Source organism: Vicugna pacos, chromosome 6 (genome assembly GCF_048564905.1).
Source record: "Vicugna pacos chromosome 6, VicPac4, whole genome shotgun sequence".
Classification (NCBI taxonomy): domain Eukaryota; kingdom Metazoa; phylum Chordata; class Mammalia; order Artiodactyla; family Camelidae; genus Vicugna; species Vicugna pacos.
The window spans coordinates 54,378,405-54,396,804 of NC_132992.1; the positions used below are offsets into that span (position 1 = coordinate 54,378,405).

The 18,400-nt window shown below is 39.4% G+C and overlaps 1 protein-coding gene across 3 annotated transcripts in view; it reads left to right on the top strand.

Moving 5' to 3' along the window:
- The window catches only part of PTGER2 (prostaglandin E receptor 2), a 73,533-nt gene that overhangs the window by 12,703 nt on the left and 42,430 nt on the right, over positions 1 to 18,400 (top strand). Inside the window, exon 3 of one of the 3 annotated variants that reach the window (XM_072963070.1) lies at positions 537 to 643. The exons of 1 other annotated variant lie outside the window; for it this stretch is intronic. Coding sequence is in view for 1 of the 2 variants with exons in the window: in XM_006199843.4 (XP_006199905.1) it covers positions 537 to 755 (219 nt within the window). In the remaining variant the exon portion in view is untranslated. Of the gene's footprint in view, positions 1 to 536; positions 4,213 to 18,400 lie in introns of those variants that run through there. One more of the 3 variants, XM_006199843.4, reaches the window with a different exon arrangement.

The following is an 18,400-nucleotide window of genomic DNA, read 5'->3' on the forward strand; positions in this document are numbered from 1 at the left end:
TGGCTCTATTAACAACTAACACTCAGGGCACTTACTGAAGTAGCTGACATAGATGGCTTCCTGTCATCCTCCCAGCAACCCTAGGAAGTAGGTATTGTTATTATTATCACCCATTTTAAAGATGTAGAAACTGAGGCACAAAGAGGTTAGTTTTCTAACCTATGGTCCCAAAGCTCTACATGGAGCCGGATTCAAACCCAGGCAGTCCTATGGCCAGAACACACGCTCTGTGTGCCCCTGTCTCACTGAACTGTGACCATTAAAGCAGACTCAGTATTTGGAAGTAAATGCAACATGGTGTTATTATCTGTCCTGAAGCTTCCTTCTTCATCTGTTGAAAGGAGACAATACTTGGGTTTCAGAGTATTCGTGAGGAATAAACACGTGCGAGAGGTGTGAGACCTGCTACCCACTCTCACCACCACAACCACACACAAAACACAGTTTGCTTTCCAGTCTTAAGAAATTGCGAATGGTCTAAGCCTGTCCACTGCAGCAAGGTAAAGCTAACATCCTCTCTCTTTTCCTTCCTACAGATTTTTGCATATATGAATGAAACCTCCCGAAAAGAAAAGTGGTACCTCCAAGCTCTTAGATTTTTATCAGTTAATTCAATAATCGACCCTTGGGTCTTTGCCATCCTGAGGCCTCCTGTTCTGAGACTCATGCGTTCAGTCCTCTGTTGTCGGGTTTCATTAAGAGCACAAGATGCAACACAAACTTCCCGTTCTGCTCAGTTGAATGTCGGTAAATAGGCTGACCCTTGAGGACAGCAATTAAGGAGTGCTTATTAGCCAGCCTCTGGAAGATCATTTTGAAATGTTTCCTTGGCAAAATGGGAAAAAGTTAGTTTTTAAACACACTGAAGCTACCCTGATAAAACAGAGTGAAAAAAGCATTTCAGCAGTGGCGTGGGCTCCAGACATGCTGACGAGGCACTTTATGGAAGGTGTCAGAAGGATCTGTAAAACCTACCCTCAGTGAGCATGTTCCATGGCCTTTAGAAGAACAACCAACAGCACTTAAGATCCAGTGCCTTTTGATGTCAGCTTTCCTGTTGAATGAGAGCATGTGGTTTTGTAATTTGTTTAAAACCCCTAAAAGTCACTGTGTTTTCTATTTTAATCTTCTAGGCTAGTACCATTATAAACATGCAGTGTACAGTCAGACCAGATAAAACGTCTTACATATTCTCTAGGAAGTGGGTATGTGGAAGCAACCAAGCCTGGTGTCCCGTTACTGCTTAACAATGAGTTTGAAAATCACAGGTACTTTGTACTGTAACGTTTGTGTATGTGGGAGTAGTCTCTCATCATGACAGTATTACTCCTGAAAGAGTGGACTCAGCTGGTTAACATCAGCCTTTTTACCAGTCCGCCAGAAGCTGTGTGTCAGAATGTCAGGTTATTTATTTTATAATGTCCATTGTGCTACTTGTAACCAAGAAGACTAGGAATTTTCCTCTCAACAATAAATAGTAGGCTATTAAGAGAGAGAATTCCAATTAATACTCTTCATTCTATTTTCAGGGAAAGGTATATGCAGCTATGAAGCCAAATATTAGGATTAAAAACTGAAAAATCTGGGCAATTCTTCAGATACACTATAATTTTTAATCCCAACGTTGAGGCCATGACTAACATCCACTTTATAAGATGACTGTGTTGTAGCAAAATTCATCTACGTGTCTATATTTTTATCTAGGAAACATGGCTTGACTCATACTATATAGGAAATCATGTAACAGTGAGTCATGTCTTAATATATTTCTAAATCTAAATATTTGGGATGGTGGAAATTTGGCATCAAAATATTTCAGTGAATTTGCACTGTTTAATCATATCTTAGTTACAGTGTAAACTGATCTGAAATGTTACAAACATAAACTATAAAAGAAAAATTTGAAATTGGAATAGTATTTGATGAATCCCTGGCAAATAGCATTTTATAATTAGTGTAGATATAATAGTTTTTTAAACAAGAGATAAAACTAGAATTTTTTTTTAATTTGGCAGGTTTTTAAAATTATGGTTGCATTGTAAATTAGAATTTAAAATATTCAATACAGTACTTGGCATTAGAGGGGTTTTTTTCCCTTATAGCATGTTCTTCAAAATAGTGGAACCACCTTATTTTTTTGCAGTGTTATTACAACATAGCTGTTATTTAAAAAAAAAAAAGGTTAGTTTTTTCCAAACCCTCATTGAGTTGCTTACGTAAAACCATTTCCTATAAGTAGTTATCAGATTAGATCATCACTTGCAAGTGATTCCAAACCAATCTAGAAGTCAGTGTATTTTGACACAATCTATGTCAAATCAGCCCTTATTTTAAAAAGAATAAATAAACGGTATGCTTTTCTACTAATTTAAACAAACCAGGCAAAATTTAACTTAGCTAAAATCTGGACGTATAAATAAATCTTCCCTGTCCATCAAGTATTCTAAAGTTAAGAAATTGTTCTAAATAGGACTAACTAGGCTCATGGGTAATTCCTAAACATAAAATTCTGAAGTTTCTTTGAATCTGGAAGATTGATTTCTTTTATCAGATGACTTCTTTTTCCTCCAGATGAAAATGTTAACTACAATCATTTACCCTACCTCACCACCCCCAAAATTCTGGAATAATGCCTGAGAACTTAAAAAAAAAGCAAAGAAAAGCACAAACTGGGACATAATACCAATGGTGGGGACAAAATGATTCATTCTGCGGGCCCAAAATATAAGGATTTAAACCGTTTATTTAAGAACTGGTAGATTTCCAGAGCTTTGTTTCTTAGTGTACGCCTGTTTCTTGGACTGAGTTAAGTAATTAAATCCTGTTCTTTCATTTGCATTGACACATAGAAGGAATTAAAAGTTCCTTCCGTAATAGTCATAATCTATACAGTAAAAGTAATAGTCAGTCACTTACTATTAAAGGCAATTTCAGGTAACAGAAAAAGTTACTTAGATTGGATATATAAATATTTCCTTTTTAAAAATCACATTGCATCAGACACACCTGTTTTAGTTTACAGATTCATTTTCAAGTTTAATTTAAAAAACAGAAATTAGCCTGGTATATCAGAGAACTAAATTGTGATGAAAGAAGACATAGATTTTATTCTTTGTCCCTGACGGCCAGTGGAATGAGAAGGGGAAAAAGCTATAGTGAATTTTCAATTCAGAATGCCAGCCCTAACTTTAGGTGTCCAGAAATGGGATGGGCCAGAGCTGTCTGCCCTGAGCTGAATTGTTTCTGGATGGTTCACTGAAGCCCCAGGTCATCTTTCCCAAGAGAAAACTGGGAAATTCTGATACTAAATTGTGGCCTTGAATCTCCAAAGAGCCTGATGGGGCCTGAGTTTGCTTAGAAACCATAGAAAGCCTCCAAAAGACTTGAATCTCAAAGTAGTCTAGACCCATAGCAACTTAGAGCCAGACCAAAGCTGTGGAAACAGCACCAACCTCAAACCGCCACGCTGGTGGGCAGGGGGAGGGCAAGCCCCATCCACATCACTCCGTTCTCAGTGTGATTCAGTTCAGCTCTAGGTGCCCCTGACTGCTCACCTCAACGCACTTTGAAAGAAGAATTGTCCTCATGTGAATGCAATGTCAGCTCTGCTTTGAACCAAGAAAAAAACATCTTCAATTTAGAATTTGATGACTTTGAAAGACAGGGGAAGACAATTAGCTCACACTTAAGTAGCGGTTTGTTTACTTCCCTTAGCCAAACCTAATGGTTTAAGCCAAATATAATGGTTTTCTGAATTTGAGAAAAGCCCCCACTTGAGTCATTCACAGATAGAGAAACAGTCTTCCCCGTGAATGATCATTTATAAATGTGGACCTACAGTGCCTACTCCTCATGACCATCTTCTGCTTTTACGAGACACAACTCCATTGGAATTCCTCTCTGAGTGCACATTTAAAGCATACCTCCAATCATTATACTCATAGCTTTAGAACTGATTTTTTTTTTAAATTTACAAAGCATTTGATCACCTGAAATACACACTGTGGAAATAAATGTTATCTTCAGCAGTTCATAAAAGCTGTCGTCTAACTCATGCATGGGAAAAAGGCCATGTATTGGGCATTAATTTTTATTTCAGAAAGTTACTTGTTTTTTCTGGTGGATTTTGTGATTTTTACTCTAAGTAAATTTTCTTGAATTATATTTTTGTATTTCCTATAAAATGTATGTGCTATTAAAGGTCAGTTTGGGCGGTTTAATCCTGTGGTCTTTGCATTCCATTTTTTAAAATCGGCCAAGTCAAACATATCGGTGGTGATTGTAGCAGAAAGAGATGGCACACTCAGAAGGGTAACTGAAGGCTGTTGAAGGAAAGGAATAGTTACAGAGGGATGGGCGGGGCTTAGGGAGTCAGCAAGGGATGGAGAAAGGTACCTCCTTGGAAGCTGTTACGACTCCCAGGCCTGAAGGGACAAGGGAGGAGCAGTGAAAGCTCTATAAGCTGCCACCCAGCAGAAGCTGTGGCCCTACGTAGGGAAGCACGGCTGCAACCAAACCACAGGGAGGGAGGGAGGGGACTGCCTTCCCAGGGAATCTTCCTGCTCTTCTGCCGACCCTCCCACTGGCTGAACCAGCTGTGATCCAGAGAGTGAAGGGAACCATGAAGGCCACCGTACAGAGGGAGAGGAGATTTAGAGGGCAGATGAAGAAGATCTAGCATCAGCAGGTTAATAATACCCTCTCCTGAAAATCACACCAACGCAAAAATTGAAACCACAAAGTGAGCAGCCTCTTCCTGCCTTCTACTCCAAATGGATATCCTCCAGCAAGTTTAGGGAATAGGAATCAGCCTCATCTGTATGGAAAGGGGTAAAATACTACCAATGCCTCTACCAAAATATTTGCCCTAGACCCTGCCTGCCCCCCCACCGAGTCTCAGCACTTACATTTATCCAACCCTGGAGGCAGTTTATATGATGGAAGAGAAAGGAGCTCAGAGGAAGCATCTTTCTGCTTTCCCTGCCCGCAGCGGTACAGCATAATAGCTCTTTCTAAGCAGAACAGGGGGATAGCCATGGATCCTGGTCTAGAAGTGAGCCCAAGCCTTTTAAGAAGGACCACTGGGGTGAGAAAAACCTCATTAAGTGCTGAGGGCAAGTTATATCCCCAAATTTAACATAAACTGGAATGGGTCTACACAGCTATTACCAATATCACAGCTATTATCAATATTATATTATTTATATTATTTATTTTATTATATATAGCAATGCAGCAATTCTGTATAGTTAAAAATGCTAATAAAAATACCAAGAGAAAAGCAAATATTAACAAAATGGGAGAAGTGGACAAAGTATGGCTCCCAGGGCCATCTGTCCCTGTTGCCCTTTCTGCTACCATAGGACCTGTCTTTCCTCCTCTTTACTCTTCCCCCTTCATCCCCTCGGGGAGCACGCTTTTCCTAGCATAGACTGTACCCTCCCCCTCCACTGGCCCTTGTCATCTCTGATGCACACACTCAAACTTACCCCCTTCAGCAAACTCTAGATTTATCCAGGGGGATATTAAAGATGTGTCAGACTGCTGGGGGGAAAGGGTTCTCAAATGAGTTATTTAGCCTCTCTGTCTCTCAGTTTCCTCGTCTATAAAATTAGGATAATACAATTTTCCACCTCCATAATTACTCAGAGGATTAAATGAATAAATGCCTGCAGGACATTCAGCACAGTGCCTGGACACGTAAATGCGAATAAGATTGGGGTTAGTATTTTCTTAGATACCCAGTTCAGTGGCCCCTCGGACCACTTCACACATGTCTGACTCAGATTGCTCATTCTTGGTGTGGGTCATGGTGCTGGGGTCATGGTATCTATGAACTCTGGGCAGCTGTCAAAAACGATGATGATGATACACGTGTGGGATAAACTCCATTGTATTTCAAAGAATGCAATGAAGATGGACACACATGGGGCGACGTAGAGGTTGTATAAGCATGAAAGAGAGGAGATCAAAAGAGACAGAAAGACAGCAGGACACAAAACATGGCCCCTGTCCTCTCAGTGGAGCCAAGGAAGGCAGCGAGAGGGGACAGCACCTGAAGCGTTATTCAAACAGGGCATATTGAATGCTGGGAAACACAACTCTTACCACAAAGCTGAAACTGAGCAGATTTCATCACATCGTCTTCTAAAGATCCCTAGAGGAACTCCAGCCACGTGCCACATTTGAGCTTTCATGTTCCTGACACCAGTGCCCAAGACTTCTCTAGGCAAAACATTCCAGCTGTCTTCACCTGTGCCTTAGGTGACACCTCACCATTGTGGTGCCCTCCTCCAGATCTGATTCAGGTTATCAGTGTTCACGTAACATGTGGGCCAGAAGCGAACACCGAGAAATAACTCTAAACCAGTCTTACCAGTAGTGAGTGCTGATGTGTCAGTTGCTGGCTTGACCTGGACATTATCTTTCCATTAATGCAACCTGAGATTACGAAGCTTTATTAGCAACTGGGCCATACCTTTACTTCAACAAATGAAAGAAGCACCGGCTTTCTACTTTACAGAGAGGAAAAGTGGGCATGCCAGAGTGAAATGAGTTGCAAAGGACATCCTCATAAGATGCCCTTACGATCATGGTGCCGACCTTGCTGCCCGACACCATACAGCCATTTGGTTTCTTATTATCGTTTGCCTGTAAGCACTTGGATTGGCTTTGTAGACTAAGATGGGGAGCTTTGAACTTACCAGCCAAGCCTGGTCTTTTGTGTTAATGACTGGGCCCTTGAGACGATGTGGAACTAGGGGTCAGTGTCGGACCCTAAAGAGTCATTTTTCCCTTGAGAATGGAACTCACTGCCTTTAGTTATCAGATGATATTTTTGCTGCAATTAACTGTCCAAGACTCATCTCAGTCCTAAGAGTGTGCTTGATACGTCACAATAAATTAAACATTTAAAAAGTCAACAGCTGCACAATTAAACTTTGAAAACATAGTTGAGACTATCTTTCAGCTCTTAGAAAACTCAACATGTCCACATTGTAAAGAGCTCAGAGGAACAAGCCAAAGAGCTTTTGAAAACTCAACATTAACTTTTTATGTTTTTAAAAATAAATGTCCTCATGTTACTTGTAAAATGAAAGACACAGTAACCAAAACACGGCGGGCTGAGTACTGTGGTGTGCTACCCTTTGACCTGTAAAAATGAATCTTCCTTGCGTGAGTAGGTGTTCCGATAAAAGGCAAGCTTAACTGTAAACTAGAGATTTTCATTCTCTTTACTACCTATTATGGTGACTGGGGAGTCGGACGCCCACTTCTGAGAGGAAATGCTAGCTCAGATGTTCACATCTTCCTGTGAAGTGCCAGTTTGGAAAACTAAGGAAATTGGGGAGAGTCAAATTCCTGTCTTCTACGTGTCTTCTGTGTTCTCCATTAAGTTACAGTGAACCACAGTGGCTGCAAAGAAATACTAAGTGAGGAAACACAGGTACCTTGTGTTATCAGCACTGAGGACTTTTTAAAATAATTTCTTGCCTTTAGTTGATCTACTTGAGCATGTTAAAATACTACTATTTAACATCGTTTGTAACAGGAATTGGGGATTAAGAGACTAATCCACATGGAGGGAAAACAACCTGATCACTGTGTTTTTAAAACAACACCCTAACCAACACCCTGAGAGGTTGAGTGAAGTGGTGAAACTGGGGTTGGAGTGCAGATGGCTGATCAGAGAGATCTTCCCTCTGCACAACGCTTCTCCCCTCCCGATGCCCCTCCCACCTCTGTGCCCACTGCTCAACTCCAGCCATACAGCACAACACAGAGTGGCTGGCCCACACTAGCAAGCTCCCATTTCAGGGTCATGGCCCTGTCTGCTGTCTCTGCCGGGAATAAATGCTCTTCCCGCAGACAGCCACGGCTCACCTCTTCACTTCCTTAGCTCCTTCAAAATGTTAACGCCAGTGACACCTTCTCAGTGAGGCCTTCAGTGACCACCCTTCTTAAAATCCACCCCCCTTACACTCTCTAGTCCCTTTACTCTACTGTATCATTTTTCAACGTGAACGACCTGAAACATACCTCAAGGTTGGCATATTTATAACATTCATGGTCTGTGTCCTTGCACTAGAATGTGAGTTCCAGGAGGTAGAGATTGTTGTCTGTTTTGTTCTGATGTCCAGTGTTACAGTATCTTACAGTGGCCAGATATTCCTTACACTTGTATCTTGTAATTGCGTCTTACAGTTGTCAGGGCCTCCTTTTTTTTTTTTATTAACTCAATATATTATTCTTAAGATATTCTGAAAATTATCCAATGCTATGGATCGAGCATTATATATAAAGATCATTTAATCTTCAAAATACCAGTATCAATTCCAGTCCAACACTATAGAGTTCATTCTGTTTTTTCTCTTTTTTATATTTCTCCAACAGTGACAAGCATGGTTTCCATCATCCTTAATGTATTTGCTTGTTTGATAAATCCCTCCATTAGTAATCAGTCTCCCATCTCTACCATCACCCCCTCCCCACAGTTCTGTCCTCCTACTCAAGCTCTCACTCCCCAATCTGACGCCAACTGCCCCACATGGACACCACCCCCATTCCACTTGGGCTCTGACAGCCCATGCCCCAACACCCCCATAAATGCATGCCCTTCTTTTCCTGCTCAGGCTCCCAATCTTGTCGCTGGGACATCCCCTTGCAAGGATGCCCTACCCTCCCGCTCAGGTGTGCCCTCCTACATCAGTTCACCCCTGGGCAGAGAGCCTCCTCATCCCCCTTGGGCTCTGATAACCCACGCAAGGCTGCCCCTCTGAGTGGCCAACCGCCTTGCTCCTCATCCTGTTCAGGCTTCTGCACCCTGATGCCAGGTCACCTTCTCCCACCCCATCTGGGCTCTGACTCCCCACACTGGCTGACTCTCCCTGTGTGGGTAACCTCTTCACCCACTCTGGGCTCTGATACCTCACTCCACGCCGACTTCTGTGGGGACATTCTAGTGCCTAGTCCACTAGGACTTCACCTCCCACATGGCCCCACCCACTGTGTGGACACATCCTCACCCTGCCTGGGCTCTGACACTCCACATCAGGCTCCCCTGCATGGGCTCCCCTACCCTGCTCAGGCTGTCACATCCCCCAGCCTCAGACGCCTACCTTCCTCTGCCCCACCTGCTGGGCTTGGGATTGAGTTGTTCAGAGAGGCGGGGAAGAGAAAGAGGAGGAGGAGGAAGATGAACTATTTTAAGTCTTTCAGAGATGAACAGAGATTGTGTCTTTGACATTAGCCGTTCATTCATTCATTCTTTCAACAAAAATGTGTGTGTGTGTGTGTGTGTGAACCTATTATATACCAGGCACTATCCTAGGTACTACAAATACAGTGCTGATAAAGACAGGCCAGGTCCATGGCCATGGAATTTTCATTCCAGTGGAATATGGTCAGAAATAGAGCCATTACAGGTCTCCAATTCTGATTTCTGTGAGATCAGTAGAGAGATCCTTGGGCTTGAAATCAGAAAATAGTTTAATTTTTTTTTAACTTCCCCTTAAAAGCTGTGAAGGGTCTTGAGTTAGTTGTTTAACTTCAAACATCTGTTTTGTCATGGGAAAAATTGGGGACAACATCTACCTTACTGTGATATTTTGAAGATTAAATGAGCTTTATATGTAACACTTGATACCTAAGAAAGATGTAGGGACTTGAGCATCTGCCCCACTCGTCTGCACAGCACCCGGACATTGGGAGGCATTCATGCGTGTCTTTTCCCAGACAGTCTCATTTTCTTTGGTCTCTGCTCACATGTCACTTCCACAGCGAAGTCATTCTTGAATTACATAAAATAAACTATTAAATATTCCCATCAATCTTTCCCACCCCCAACCTCAGTCTGTTAATTTTTCTTTATAACCCTTTTCACCCTTCTCACTACCTGGCATTGTGTGTGTGTGTCAGCGGTGGATGAAGGGGGGCGGGGTGCGCACATTTATTGTCTTCCTCTCCAAGTGGAAAAAAGTCTCTGCGATGGCATGGTCTTTGTCTATTTCATTTACCACTAAAACAGTATCTCATGTACTTAATATTTATTAAGTGAATGAATGAATGAATCTAATTGTCAGCTAGCAGTTTAGGCACAAATGACCCTAATTTTTAATTGAGGCCAAAGGTCTTTGGAAAAATAAAATATTTCCATATTTGCTACAGAGAGATTTACAAGGAAAAGATGACAACTTTAGCACAATTCATGCAAAAAGGCAAAACAAAACCAAAAACCACAAAGTAGCCTTCACTATGTAGCCCTTAATAAATGTTTTTACAAGCATATATTTTTGTGGTATTTCTTTTCTGTTTATTTTCATGAGTGGCGGTTTTCCTCTTATGAAATATTTTTCCAGGAATAGAAGCCCACTCTATAACTTTGTACCTATGGGACCTAGAAGTCCAACCTGTGACTCTGGTCCAGAACCAATTCATTCCTAAGGCATCAGTTTCCCCACATCATTGGCTCCCTGTCTTCCCAAGGGTAAGATCCAGGCTCAAGGGTGGACTGGGTCTACTCACTCCCTCTTCTAATCTAATGCAACCCCTGACTTCTCAGCTCCATGCTCAGATACTTCTGGTTTCACCTCCATGCTTTGGCTCACGTTGCCCCAGGGTCAGCAGTGCCTCTCTATTCCTGTCCTGGTACACACATGTCCATTTTTAAGTGTCTGAAGAAGATATTCCTCACCACCACTTCCTGCCATGACATTAATGAAAATCAAACTAACGAGCATTATGGTCAATAATATGTTTGTAACCCTTTGCTAAAGCTCGTTAGAGCAATTAAAACTAATAGCTCCTGCTTTTTCTCTAAGACTACATATACCTGTGCAGGCATATCTTTAAAATGTTTTCTTTTAATTTACAAAAAGGAATTCATCCCATTCCAAGTCAGCTGTAGCTTGTGATATACTAACTGTGGCAATAGGCATCTCACCAGTACCTATGGAATTGCATCATGATCCAAATCTATGAAAGAAACTGAATACAGATAGAAAAATATATCTCAGCCTAGTTGTTTTTTCCACTGAAAATAATCTTAAGACAGTACCCAACTTTTAAGAAACCAAAAAACACTTTATCCTGATTTAGTCAAATGAATCTCTGTAAACCAACTGTATCATCTTTTAACTTCGCAAGAACTTTAAATAAGGAAGTCCAGTTTGTCCCTCACAAAACTGTAGGGAAGATTTTCCAGACTGTAAATTATATCTCAGAAATAATGGTATTATACTTAAAGATACTATTTTACATGAAGTTTTCTCAAGGCAAAACAGAAAATTTAACTGGTATCCGACAGACATTTGCATTTCTTATGCCAAAGAGCAGTACCTCAGGGTTTAAACTAAAAGCTATGGTTTGAGTTTCTTACGAATTCAAGATAAGATCTCAAAATATTGACATCAGTAATAAACCAGGCCAGGTAACATACACAAAAAACTTCTTAGTCGGCTTGCACTTTAAATCTTTATCCAAAAGTTTTGTTTTGTACTCAGACTGTTTATTTTGAGTGAAGAATTCTTTTTTTTTTTTTGTATATTCAATTGTTCGGGTTTTTTTTAACATTTTTATTGATTTATAATCATTTTACAATGTTGTGTCAAATTCCAGTGTTCAGCACAATTTTTCAGTCATTCATGGACATATACACACTCATTGTCACATTTTTTTCTCTGTGAGCTACCATAACATTTTGTGTATATTTCCCTGTGCTATACAGTATAATCTTGTTTATCTATTCTACAATTTTGAAATCCCAGTCTATCCCTTCCCACCCTCCGCCCCCCTGGCAATCACAAGTCTGTATTCTCTGTCTATGAGTCTATTTCTGTCCTGTACTTACACTTTGTTTTTGTTTGTTTAGATTCCACATATGAGCGATCTCATATGGTATTTTTCTTTCTCTTTCTGGCTTACTTCACTTAGAATGACATTCTCTAGGAGCATCCATGTTGCTGCAAATGGCATTATGTTGTCGGTTTTTATGGCTGAGTAGTATTCCATTGTATAAATATACCACCTCTTCTTTATCCAGTCACCTGTTGATGGACATTTAGGCTGTTTCCATGTTTTGGCTATTGTAAATAGTGCTGCTATGAACATTGGGGTGCAGGTGTCATCCTGAAGTAGATTTCCTTCTGGATACAAGCCCAGGAGTGGGATTCCTGGGTCATATGGTAAGTCTATTCCTAGTCTTTTGAGGAATCTCCACGCTGTTTTCCATAGTAGCTGCACCAAACTGCATTCCCACCAGCAGTGTAGGAGGGTTCCCCTTTCTCCACAGCCACTCCAGCATTTGTCATTTTTGGATTTTTGAATGACAGCCATTTTGACTGATGTGAGGTGATACCTCATTGTAGTTTTGATTTGCATTTCTCTGATAATTAGTGATATTGAACATTTTTTCATGTGCTTTTTGATCATTTGTATGTCTTCCTTGGAGAATTGCTTGTTTAGGTCTTCTGCCCATTTTTGGATTGGGTTGTTTATTTTTTTCTTATTGAGTCGTATGAGCTGCTTATATATTTTGGAGATCAAGCCGTTGTCGGTTTCACTTGCAAAAATTTTCTCCCATTCCGTAGGTTTTCTTCTTGTTTTATTTCTGGTTTCCTTTGCTCTGCAGAAGCTTGTAAGTTTCATTAAGTCCCATTTGTTTATTCTTGCTTTTACTTCTACTAGGAGAAAATTTTTGAAATGTATGTCAGATAATGTTTTGCCTATGTTTTCCTCTAGGAGGTTTATTGTATCTTGTGTCTTATATTTAAGTCTTTGATCCATTTTGAGTTGATTTTTGTATATGGTGTAAGGGAGTGTTCTAGCTTCATTGCTTTACATGTTGCTGTCCAGTTTTCCCAACACCATTTGCTGAAGAGACTGTCTTTATTCCATTGTATATTTTTGCCTCCTTTGTCGAAGATTAGTTGACCAAAACTTTGTGGGTTCATTTCTGGGCTCTCTGTTCTTTTCCATTGGTCTATATGTCTGTTTTGGTACCAATACCATGCTGTCTTGATGACTGTAGCTCTATAATATTGTCTGAAGTCTGGGAGAGTTATTCCTCCAGCCTCTTTCTTTCTCTTCAGTAATGCTTTGGCAATTCTAGGTCTTTGATGGTTCCATATAAATTTTATTATGATTTGTTCTAGTTCTGTGAAATATGTCCTGGGTAATTTGATAGGGATTGCATTAAATCTGTAGATTGCCTTGGGCAGTGTGACCATTTTAACAATATTGATTCTTCCAATCCAAGAGCATGGGATATCTTTCCATTTTTTAAAGTCTTCTTTAATTTCCTTCTTCAATGGTTTATAGTTTTCTGTGTATAATTCTTTCACCTCCTTGGTTAGATTTATTCCCAGATATTTTATTACTTTGGCTGCTATTTTAAAGGGGATTGTTTCTTTACTTTCTTTTTCTGTTGATTCATCGTTAGTGTTAAGAAATGCAACTGATTTTTGAACGTTAATTTTGTAACCTGCTACATTGCTGAATTCTTCAATCAGCTCTAGTAGTTTTTGTGTGGACCTTTTAGGGTTTTCTATATATAGTAACATGTCGTCGGCATATAGTGACACTTTTACCTCTTCTTTTCCAATTTGGATCCCTTTTATTTCTCTCTCTTGTCTGATTGCTGTGGCTACGACTTCCAAGACTATGTTGAATAGGAGTGGTGATAGTGGGCATCCTTGTCTTGTCCCAGATTTTAGTGGGAAGCTTTTGAGTTTCTCACCGTTGAGTACTATGCTGGCTGTAGGTTTGTCATATATAGCTTTTATTATGTTGAAATATGTCCCCTCTATACCCACTTTGGCGAGAGTTTTTATCATAAATGGGTGTTGAATTTTATCAAACGCTTTTTCTGCATTGATTGAGATGATCATGTGGTTTTTGTCCTTTCTCTTGTTGATGTGATGTATTACATTGATTGATTTGCATATGTTGAACCACCCTTGTGTCCCTGGGATGAACCCCACTTGGTTATGATGTATAATCTTTTTTATGTGTTGTTGGATTCCATTTGCTAATATTTTGGTGAGGATTTTGGCATCTATGTTCATCAGTGATATTGGCCTATAATTCTCTTTTTTGGTAGTGTCTTTGCCTGGTTTTGGTATCAGGGTGATGGTGGCTTCACAGAATGAGTTTGGGAGTATTGCAAATGAAAAGCCAAAAAAGCAGGTGTTGCAGTACTGATTTCAGACAAAACAGACTTTAAAACAAAGGCTATAAAGAAAGATAAAGAAGGACATTTTATAATGATTAAAGGAGTGATACAAGATGAGGACATTACACTCGTTAATATACATGCATCCAATATAGGAGCACCTAAGTACATAGAACAATTACTAACAGAGATAAAGGAGGATATTGATGGGAATACAATCATAATTGGAGATTTTAACACTGCATTAACATCACTAGACAGATCTTCCAGACAGAAAATAAACAAGGCAACAGAGAAATTAAATAATACAATAGAAAAACTAGATTTGGTGGATATTTTCAGAGCATTACACCCCCCAAAAATAGGATATACATTCTTTTCAAGTGCACATGGAACATTTTCCAGGATCGATCATGTACTTGGGCACAAAAGAAACCTCAACAATTTTAAGAAGATAGAAATTATCTCAAGCACCTTTACTGACCACAATGCCATGAAACTGGAAATCAACAACAGAGAAATCAAGGAGGAAAAAAGGAAAGCATGGAGATTAAACAATGTTATTGAAAAAACAATGGGTCAATGAGGAAATCAAAGCTGAAATTAAAAAATACCTTGAGACAAATGACAATGAAAACACAGCCACTCAAAATCGGTGGGACACAGCAAAGGCAGTGCTAAGAGGGAAGTTTATAGCGATACAGGCCTTCCTCAAAAAAGAAGAACAATCTCAAATAAACAATTTAACCCACCACCTGAATGAATTAAAACAAGAACAAAAAGCCCCAAAAAGCAGCAGAAGGAAGGAAATAATAAAGATCAGAGAGGAAATAAATACAACAGAAATTAACAAGACCATAGAAAAAAAATCAACCAAACCAAAAGCTGGTTTTTTGAAAAAGTAAATAAAATCGACAAACCTCTGGCCAAACTCACAAAGAAGAAAAAAGAGAGAGCACAAATTAGCAAAATAAGAAAGGAAAATGGAGAAATTGCAACAAATAAAATAGAAATACAGAATATCATATGAGAATATTATGAAAAACTATATGGAACCAAACTGGATAACCTAGAGGAGATGGACAAGTTTCTGGAAACATACTGTCCACCAAGACTGAATCAAGAAGAAACTGACCACTTGAACAATCCGATCACTAGAAAGGAAATAGAAATAGCAATTAAAAACCTCCCTACAAATAAAAGTCCAGGACCGGACGGCTTCACCGGGGAATTCTACCAAACATACAAAGAACTCATACCAGTCCTTCTCAAACTCTTCCAGACGACTGAAAAGGTAAGTGAAGAATTCTTAACCAAGAATCAGGACCAACATGGGCACCTAACTTTGGCTGAAAAAGAAACAGAAAAGAGAAATTAGCAAATACACATATAAGAAAAGAACTTTTATTTTCATCGTGAAGAGATCATGACTGTATATCTGTTTCTAAGCATCAGCAAATAAAGCATCAGTTCATTCAGAGGATTCTTCTCCAAAAATGCAAGTGTTAATTAAGAGGATTCTTCTTTAGACTTTTCTTTGGAATGTCTTGTGAATAGCAAACATACTTGTGGAAATATTGTTTTTATTTTTTGTATCCCATGTACTTCAAAAAGGATTTGAGGAAAGTTACAACGGTAAAGCACATATGCAGCACAATAATTATACATATGTATATATAAAATGTGTAAAATTTTTTTGACCTGTCATTTGTGTTGATGACATGGTAGATATTTGTTATCTAAAACAAATAAGGAAAGAAAAAATTCAACCGTCAACTCCGAGGGACTCTGGTAAATATAATGGACAACATCCAACACTGGAACATAAGAAATACTTTACAAATGAAGCTCTAATAGACTCTTATTAAAAAGTTTAAAATTTGGCCCAGTGAAGGTATTTTGTATACTGTCAAAATGACTTGATATACATAAGATGCTTTCTGATTATCTAGCAAGACAACAATTCTGCTGGCTTTTCATTGTTGATGTAGCTAAGCTAGAACTGTTTTCCACAGTTCCCTTCTCTGCATGGTTCTGGGTTCAGGTTGGTCACAAGAGAAATTTTTGCCAGATTTGGAAGGGAGAAGTGAAGTAGCAGCCATGTTTAACCTTAGAATGCTGGTGTTAAGTCAGGCACCACTTCAGCTCATGCACATTGCTGTGAATTTGCTGGTTCACTTTGTTGGCACGGAAAAGCAGTGGCTGGGTCCCTAGTTTCCCATCTCCTCCCAGATCTCTTTGGAACGTTCACTGTGTGACCAACAAGGGTCACTCACATCATTGAGGAGATGGTGGGAGCCCCATTAGAGGTATCCCAGATCTCTGCTCTCTGTCTCCTGGACTGGGTACAAGGGTAGTTCAGTGGTAGACTTCTCTGTATCTCCTAGACTGATAAAAGAGATCCCAGGGAAAAAAAAGATAATAGTGTTATTAAGATTTATTTAGTTTCTTGCTCGCTTTGGGAATATTTTTGACTTCATACCATAAACAGGATTTGTCAGGGTGAGCCCACCAATTTCAAGAAAGCTGTCTCTGGGACCAAGGAAAACAAATGGTACAAAGATGAAGGCTCATGCCAGAGGGATCTTTGTAGAACTGACAAGGTAAACAAGGCAGCTAGTCTCCATGGACAGGCCATCCCCAGAACACTACAGGTTGTTTCATTACTCAAATTAGAGAAAAACATTCATAACTACAAAGCCAGTTGACCAGAACAAGAAGGAGATACTATCACTGCCCTACTCTATTGGCCTGGAAGCCCAGCCAGTGCAGTTAGACGAGAAACAAAAACAGGAAGTGTGAGGACTGAAAAGGAAGAGACGTTATTTGTAAATAGTCATTGTCTGTGTGGAATATCCTAGAGGCCCTTGAGGCAAATCACTAGAACGATTTTTTTTTTTAAGTTCATCAAGTTTGCTGAGAAAAAGACCAATCTGGAAAAACCTATAGTGTTCCTATACACAAACAATGACAAATGCAAAAATATAGTTTTAAAAAATTAAATATACATCATTAAATTTTGATTATATATAATTTTTGAATGAACAACAAAAACTACAGAGTACCTCAGAATAAACCTATCAAAAGATGTGAAAGACCTTTGTGGAGATAATTATAATATTTAATTGAAAGTCATAAAAGACTGACTAAATGTAGAGATATATTATGCTTCTTAAGGGGAAGACTTGGTAATGTACAGATATCAATTCCCACCAAGTTTCTCTATAAATTCCGTGCAATCACAGTCAGTACTTTTTGTGGTATTTGTGGATGTGTGGAACTTAATAAAATTATTCTACAATTCACGTGGAATAATAAGAAGCAAGAATAACCACATGTATTTTTTTTCCCTATTGCCGCTGTAACAAATTACTACAAATTTAGCATCTCAAAACAACACAGATTTATTGTCTTGGTGTTTTGGAGGTCAGAAATTTACAACGAAAATTATAGGGCTAAGCTCAAGGGGTCAGTGGGGCTGTGTTCCCTCTGGAGGCTCTAGGGGAGAACCCACCCCTTGTCTTTTCCAGTTTCCAGAGGCTGCCAGCATTCCTGGGCTTGTGGCCATGTCACTCTGACCTGTGCTTCCATCATCCTGCCTCCTTCTCTGACTCTGATACTCCTGCCTTCCTCTTAAAAGGTCCTTTGTGATTGATTACCTTGGGTCCACCTAGATAATACAGGATTATCTCTTCTTCTCAAGATTGTTAACGTAATCACCCCGGTGAAGTCCCTTTTGCTATGTAAGGTAAAAGGGCTCCAGAGATTGGGATGTGGACATTTAGGGGAGAGAGGGTATTTTGTTTACCCCACTAATGCAATTTTGAAAAAGAACCAGGGGAGAGGACTCACTATACTAGACACTAGTCATTTAAAATGGGAGGTACAGCAAAACATATAAACAAAGGAACTCAAGAACAGGGCTGTTACATATGAGAACTTGTATATGACAGAGGCAATACTACAAATTGTAGGGAAAGCCACTAAACATGTTCAGACAACTAGCTCTCCAAGTAGGGAAAACAATAATTAGATCCCTACCTCACCATATACATAAAATAAATTCCAGGTAAACTATGTAGATCTAAAAATGAAGAAAATATAAAAACACAGGCAAATAATTTTGTGACCTCAGAAGGGCAATATTTCTTAAATAGATCCAAAAAGCACAAGTAATAAATTGTATACATTAAAGTGTAATACTCTTACACAATAAAAAGACACTATGAA